The sequence below is a fragment of the Lynx rufus genome, unplaced genomic scaffold, assembly GCF_022079265.1.
Source record: "Lynx rufus isolate CCGP_SWC_20201006 ecotype Redwood Valley unplaced genomic scaffold, mLynRuf1.p SCAF_2, whole genome shotgun sequence".
NCBI classification, from domain to species: Eukaryota; Metazoa; Chordata; class Mammalia; order Carnivora; family Felidae; genus Lynx; species Lynx rufus.
In genome coordinates, this window is record NW_025814834.1 from 218,741,768 (window position 1) to 218,749,522 (window position 7,755).

The 7,755-nt window shown below is 62.1% G+C and overlaps 1 protein-coding gene across 2 annotated transcripts in view; it reads left to right on the top strand.

The window, feature by feature from the left end:
• Positions 1 to 6,630, top strand: part of ACOT7 (acyl-CoA thioesterase 7) — a 101,069-nt gene extending 94,439 nt beyond the window's left edge. For both annotated transcript variants that reach the window (XM_047085701.1, XM_047085700.1), the window contains exon 9: positions 6,262 to 6,630. In XM_047085701.1, coding sequence (XP_046941657.1) covers positions 6,262 to 6,360 — 99 coding nt within the window. In that variant the 3' untranslated portion in view covers positions 6,361 to 6,630. The remainder of the gene's footprint in view (positions 1 to 6,261) is intronic.
• The last annotated feature ends 1,125 nt before the right edge of the window (positions 6,631 to 7,755 follow it).

Sequence of the window (7,755 nt, forward strand, 5' to 3'; positions counted from 1 at the left end):
CACGAGTCAGCGTTCGTTCTGTCTGAGGGCAGATCCCGGCTGATGACTTCGCTGCGGAATATTGAACGTTGGTGCTGTGCACTGGCCTCTGCCTCCACCGAGTGGACGCTAGAATTTGCCGTGTTTTGTGCCGGCGGCGTGGACGGGAATCATCTGCGCTTCGGCCTCTGCCCCTCCTCAGGGCACGCATTGACTGCACTAGCGAGAGAAGCGCCCAGAGCTTCTGGCACACACCTCCTGGAGCCCCTGATGGCCTCTTGGCCGCTGAGGGGTAAGTAGCTGCAGTGGTTGGGGGCAGTCTGGCGGAGGGCGGGCTTCAGGCCTGACCGGAGCCGGAGCTCTAGAAAGCCTTGCTAGACTGGATCATCACAGCTGCACGTCGCGCCCGGGGGGGGGGGGGGTGAGGGGAGGCCAGCAGGGTGCCACCCCGCACGTGCACGGCCCCAGGGGTGAGCGCCCCCTTAGGATTGGCGCCGGGGCGCCTGGCTCGCCTCCCGAGCCCTGGCCCTGAGGAGGACCCAACATGATGCTCCCCTGGCCCGCGACTCTGATGTGTCTGTACAGTCGTTCCCGAAGTTGACGAACTAGAGAGAGGATTCCTCGTGAGTGCAGGGGAAGCATGGGGTGAAACATGGGACGACAGCCCCAACTCCGGCTTCCCCTGAATGTGACAGAAGGCCGGCACACTGCTCGTGTCTGTGGAAATCTGGAAGACGCCCTGGCTGCTTGTGGTGCCTCGGTAAACCCGGGCCCCGTCAGCCCCGTGGGTTGGACTCACCCTCACGGGAGCGACTGGGTGTCGGAACCTGAGCCGGACGAGGGAAAGTGCACCGCACCTCCGCCCTCTCCCACAAGAGCTCCAGAAGCTTCTTGGGGAGGCGCCTAGCTCCGAGGCTGGAGTGAGGGGCTGGGCCAGGAGCACACCCCTGACCCTGGGCCCCTGCAGGCTGGCAGGCTGGCACCAGCTCAAGAAGGGGCCTTCACCCTGGGGGCCTCCAGGCTCATTCTGGGCAACGTCGGAGGGTCGCAATATTCCCCATTGCCTGCCGGGGAGCCCACGGATAAGCGCCCATTGGCATGGGATGGCCTGGCCCAGGCTCAAATCGAGGCTCTGCGGCTTACCAGATGCCATTTGGGCAAGCCACCCACCCCCTCTGGGGTCCTCGTTGGTGAAACAGAAACCGCAATGACTTTGGTGCTCCTTGTGGGTTGCCGTGCAGACTGTATCGAGCTGGCGTGGTGCTGGCACGTGCCGGGGCTCAGTGCAGGCCGTTCCCTAGAAGCCGCTGCCCAGAGAACTTCTGAGAACTGCCCCAGGTTGGCCCCCTGTGCACAGCCCACGTGGGAGAAGGGGTGGGAGGGCTCCACGCTTGGTCACCGCACAAGGTTCACCTGGGCAGTTGGAGGGATATTGTCACAGACGCGTGGGTTAACTCGGGTCACCGCGGATATGGTTCTGGGCCGGAGGAAGGTGCCAGGTGGGGAGGCGGGCAAGGGGGCCGCAGGGAGATAGAGCCTGGAGGGGAGGGGCAGCTCCCCTCCAACGCCAGACTCAGTCCCTCAACTGACTGAGTGTGACTTGAAGTTCTTTGTGCCCAGGGAAGGGAGAAGAGGTCCCTGCAGCTGCCCTCATGGGTCTAGTTGGTTTTCTTTTTTTACCTTTAATTATAGAAAAATAAATGCAAAAGTAAAGACAAGAAAGAACCCTTAAGTGGCTATCAACACGGGGCCAGTCTTGCTCATGTATATACCCCGCCCACCCCACCACCCAGGCCGGTGGAGGCCGATCTGAGATGGCATCATCGCCTCTGAGTATTTCAGTGTGTATCCAGTTTGTCCTTTGTCACCGGCTTGTTCTTACCAGTGGACTGGACTCTGGACAGCCCCTTGCCCCACAGACACCTGGCCCGGGGGCCCGGCCTTCCTTCTCACAGTTTCTGCAGGACCAGTGGCCCCAGCAGCAGGCTCTTGAGCGTAACCCCAGCATTGCCCAGTGTTAGAAGGGCCTGGAAGGGCATCCAGATGGATGCCCGCCCCAACGGCAGGTTACCCGGGCAGCTCATGGGGGCCACTGTGTTGAGGCCTTGGGTTGGAGAGGGTATGGGTGCTGCCCCTGCTCCTTGTAACCACACAGACAGGAGGGTCTAGGAGCTTCCCACTCCACAGATGAGGTGCCCGAGGTGATCCGGGGACTCTGCCCCTGCTGTTCCCCAAGGAGGCCCTTCCCGTGCGTGGTGGCTCGCTCTGCTGAGCGGGCCCTGTCACCGCCACTCGCCTGACCAGGTGGGGAGGACAGCCACAGTTGCCGTTGGCAGGTGACCCGCACACCTCCGTGGATCGGGACCCTCCCAGCAACCCCCATGTGCCTTGGCACCCACTCGGCTGCTCCCCCCACTCTGGAGTCTCCCCGGCAGCACCTGGCCCTTGAGACCCCCTCGTGCTGCTTGACTTTGTAGTGCGGCCGTGTCACTGTCACTGTCACTTCTCGGCGTACCGGATAATCTGCCTCGCCTTCTGTGTGTTGCCGGCTACTCGGTCGGCTCCCGAGACAGGGTCCGTGCACCCGGCCCAGAGCAGCGCACGAGGGAGGAATGAATGCATGAATGAATGAATGCGTGCTGGCTCGGCCGCTGTAGGGAAAGCGCCGGGCTTAATTCAGTGAGCGTTTCCTCTGCGCCGCTCCCGCTTGTGTGCCAGGACTTGGGTGGGAGGCATCTCCGTGCCGGACCTTCTCCTTGATTTTCTGTGAACTGTGAAGAGGGTGTTCACCTCTGGTCGTCTGCAGATCTAATTACATGCCGTACAGTTTTCACGTACCGTAGACAGTCCGGTGGGTGTTAGTGCGTTCACAGAGGCACACAGCCATCACCACAATCAAGTTTAGAACATCGTCATCCCCCCAAAAGAAACAGTGCACCCCTCAGCCGTCAGCCCTCCCCCAGCCCCTGGCACCCCTAACCTGTGTTCTCTGCGTGGGCGTGATTATCCTAAAGGTTTCATGGAAATGGGACTCCTACGTGAAGTGGGCGGGGCTTCTGTCGCTCTCTCGTTGGGGACGGCTAGCAGGACTTCGGTCTCCCCAGCAACCCGGTAGGGTGGGTACGGGTCCATTTTATAGAGGACGGTGTAGGGGAGTCTGCGAGCCTTACGACGGGCAAGCGGCGAAGCCAGATTCAAACCAGACTGGCCGGCCCCTCGCCCTGGCTCCAGAGAGGAGGCTGGGCGGGGTTTCGGGGCAGGATGAAGAGGCCACTCCAGGAAGGGTGTGCAGTGTGGTGGGGGTCCCGATGCGGGCCAGCCCATTCCACAGGCCGGGTGGCGCTGACCAGGGTCTATCTAGGCATCCTCCGGGGCTATGGGGACAGCTCTGAAGGCGCGTGCCACATGCTGGTAGCGGGAGAGCGTAGGCAGCACCCGGCCATTCGGCCAACCCCAGGTGGTCGCACGGCTCCTGAGGAAGAGGGGTCCTTGGCCAGATCCGTTTGGGAGGTCGCCGATTCAACAAAGTCGAACAGATTTATGTAACGTCGAGATCTTCAAAGCCGCGGCCCTGTGCGCACGGTTTATTGTGAGCCGGCAGCTAGCATTCAGCTTCCCACACCCACTCGGCCAGCAACCCTCAAGAATGCTACATCTTCCTTCCAGAGGTGGGGACGTCAAGGCTGGGGATGGGGCACAGAGGCTATGGAGACCCCACTCCCGCTACAGATTTGCAGCTAGCGCCATTAACGCAAATGGAACAATGATGCGTGTCCTCGAGGGAAGGAACCGAAGGGCATGGTGTGGACGGCCCAGAGGGAGCTACAGAAAGACTGGCGGACAGATGGACAGAGAGATGGTTGCAGAGGGTGGTGCTGCTGCCCAGGCGCTTGACCTCGGTGGGCCATTTCTGCCCACCTTCTAGGACCCCCCAGAGGATGGCTCCGTTTGCCTCCCGCCCCCCTCCCCCGGACCTCCCCCTACTCTTCTGAGCCCTGAGAGCCCTTGGCTGGTGACCCGGGCACTTGGGGACCAAGTTCCTCACGTGAATCCCACGCCTGCCAGTTTCCAGAAACGCTGGTGGGCTAGAGAAACGGGCCCCTCACATCAGGCAGGACCTGGCTCCATTGGGCTCTGCAAACGGCCCGGGGCCATCCCTCTCCAGCCCCGCCGCGTTGCTCCTCCGTGGCCTTTGCTTTTGAGAAGTTCTTTTCTTCCCAAGCCTCTTGCCTTCTTTCCCCTGCCCCAGGGATGGGAACTCTACCAGCTGGAGGGAGGGCCCTCGGCACACGGCCCAGCCCACCGTCTCTCCATCTGCTCTCCCCCTCATCCAGTCCCCTTTCCCAGCTCCAGGACCCAAACATACTGCCCATGAGCAGGTCCTCTGCAAGGCAGGTGGGAAACCTGACCGCAGTCCCTCCCCCGCGGGAGGGGCCCAGCCGTGCCGCCCTCCCAAGCCGTGGCCTTTGGCCACCGCAGATGGATGGGAGTCACAGGATTCCTCAGCCACGCCAAGCACGTTCCACAGCGGGGGGGGGAGGGGGGGAAAATGCCCCCAACTGTTTCAGCCCAGTGGCCTTGACCTTGCATTCTTGGCCTCTTTGGCTGTCCCCCATCTGGTGCAGGGATGGATGGAGGGGGGCAGAGTGGGCCACAGGCCAGCGGCCACATACCACCTGGATGCTTATTAGAAATGCGTCTCAGCCCCTGGGCCCTAGACCCACCGGATCAGAACCCGGGTGACCTACGCACACATAGGCGTTGGAGGAGCCCCCGACCGACACATCCCGCCTGGGCTGCACGGAAGCCGGGCTCAGCTGGATGCGGCCTTGGGTTTGTGGCGTGCCTTCAGGAACAGGGACGGGGCCCCCGGCCCTCCTGTCCCCAGGAAGCTCCCCGTTAGCACTGCCTGCTCTAACGGAGAGAACATTTTGTCTCCCTGGGCTCTTTCAGGTCAGATTGCATGGCCTCAAATTTCACTTTTAAAAAAAGTCAGCCAGAGAGAAAACCAGAGCCGCAGGGGCGCCTTCCTCAATAAAGTGTCTTGGAAAAGCCACTTTCCGTGTGTGCTTTTCAAACAGGCACCGGAACCACTCCGAGGAGCACGAGCCTAGTTCTTTAAATACCCGAAAGTTCCGCTGGCTCCAAGCCACAAGGTTTTGACAGTTTACACCTGGTGACATTTAGCGAACAATTTCAGAGGCGGCTGAGGGGGAGGAAGTATTTGGCTTAACCTGACACTCCATCCTCCAGCTGATTGTTCTCTCTTTTGCCAATATACCATTTGCCTGTAAAACACTTAGGCCTAAAAATAGCTGCTGGGGCTCCAGTCGTGGATGGAGGGCACCTGCCCCATTTCTTTGCCTTTCAGACACCCTCAGGGTACCGCAAGGAAATGTCCCGGGGGCATCTGCAGAGCGCTTTAAACCTGCATTCCTGACCGGGGCTGGGCCAGAGAGAACTGTGCAGGGGGACAGATGGGGTCCCGGGAAGTGACCGCCTGAGCTGCCGCGGTGGTCTCCGCGCCTAGCGGCCAGGCCACTCTTGAGAGCGGAAGGGGGCGCCGTTCCCAATCCTGCCCCGTGGGCAGGCACGAACCGAGACTTCCCGGGCAAAGCCCAGCCTCCGGCCCGTTCCCTCTGGCCGGTGAGGGGGCTCTGCCCCCCGAGGAGGGGCACGTGGCCTCTTAGGTCGCTCAGAGGAAAGAAATGCAGAGAAGGGGCTACCAGGACCCGAGGCGCCTCTTCCGGTCATCCGTGCCGTCCAGGGCTTTTGCCCACCCAACCGTCACTACTGCTCCCGGCCCAGCGAAGTGGCCATCCCGAGGTCACCCAGCCGGCACAGCGCTTGTCTCCACTTCCCTTTGGGGCAGGGACTGTGAGCAGCTGGCACTCCCTGGGACTGGACCCAGCGGGGACCCCCTTCCTTCCTCACACTCGGCCCTGCTCTAGGCCTTCCCTCCCAGGTTTTATCAAGTGCATTTCCAGCTAAGGTTCATTATCAAAGAGGCACTGGGCTTGGGATTCCACCTGCCATGTGGAGGGTGGCGGGGAGGCACCCGTGACGCTGGCATCCGTACGGGGACCCCTTCCCAGGGTCTTCTCGGCCGCCTGGCAGGAAGGCGGGGCCCCGGGCCAGTGCCTGGCCCCCGGGCAGCCCCAGGCCGCCAGCAGAGCCGGGGTGGGGTGTTCGGGGGGCCCCCCGGGGCAGGGCCCAGGCCATGGCCCGCATTCGGGGTGCCGTGGCGTCTCTAACCTGCCTGTGTCTGTGTGTGGTCCACAGCCCGAGACCGAGGACGAGAAGAAGCGCTTTGAGGAAGGCAAAGGGCGGTACCTGCAGATGAAGGCAAAACGGCAGGGCCAGGCGGAGCCCCAGCCCTAGGCGCCCCCTCCCGCGCCAGGTCTGCGGCGGCCCCGGTGTCTAGTCACTTAGGATTTACCCCCTTGGCCAAAAACCCAATCCACATTGAGAGCTGGTGTTGTGTGAAGTGTTCGTCTTGCAGTGTTAACCTGTGCTCTCTCCTGAAAACCTACACACCAAAGCTTTATTTATACCACTCCAGTGTCGTCCCTCCCGCTGGAGGCACTCCCGAGGGGATGCTCGCGTGCACGGTGTGTACGGAATCCAGCGTCACTAATAAAGCTGCTGTTTGACTGGACCTTGGCCCCGGGTCGTCATTTGTCTCGGGGGGCTGCTTTCCTGTGGGGCATGGGGTGGGGGGCCAGAGGCTTCCATGGGCCCTCCCGCACTCCCGTCTCGCCCGGGTGCCAATACCTGCGTGTACCCCAGCCCTCGGGTTCTCCTAATGACTTGCTGGCTGGAGGGAACACCCCTTCCCTCCCAGGGCCTGGGCTCCACGTCCTGGCCGGGAGACCCCAGCCAGCAGCCCGCTTGCCCTCTATCTGGCTCATGCCGGCTGCCAGCTTTAAGCCTCGAGTGGCCTTCCCATAGATGGGGTGGGGGTGCTTGTGAGGACCCAGGGAGGTGATGTGCAGGGAGAGCAGAGCCCAGCCTGACTGGGGCACGTTCAGCAAATGGGAGCCCTGCCCTGGCCTCCCTCTGCCTCTTCTCAGCGGGAGCAGCTCTGGCTCCTTAGCCCCCTGGAGGAAGAGGCAGGGATTCTTCTAGAAGGAGCCTCCCAGCTGGTGCCAGGGCCCCTGTGCCTGTTGTGGAAACCCCCAGCCGCTCAGGCCAGGGGGTTGGTTATTGGGAAGGCTTGTGGGGTGGGGGTCTGAGCAGCAGCGTGTGTGAATGGTGTCAGTGTGTAGCTGTGTGTGTGTGTGTGTGTGTGTGTGCGCGCGCGCGCATGCATGCACATCTGTAGCCCTGTCTGTGCATACGTGTGTGTGCATGTGTGAGATGTGAGGCTGTGCGTGTGCATCTCGGCCAGCAGCCTGCCAGGCACTACAGGGGTCAACCCTTCACCCCCACCCGTGACTGAGAAAGACACCACCAAGCACACCTGGTGATGGGAGAATGTTCCCAACCCAGGCTCATCGTGGAAGCCTGGAGATGGGGAGAGTGGCCACCAGACAGCTGCAGCCTCACACAGGGCTCCCCGGGGCCCAGAGAGAGGGAATGCGGCTCCAGATGTGCAGAAACACCCGCCAAGAGCTTCGGAATCTGTCTCAGGCCTCAGTCCCAGCTGCCAGGGTTATCTCCTGCCTGGAAGCAGGAGGAGGGAACAGGCCACTGGAGGCCACAGCACCAATCCCTTCTGCCCCCCCGCCCCGGCTCCACCCAGGCCCCATTCAGACCTCCTGAAGGCAGCGGGTG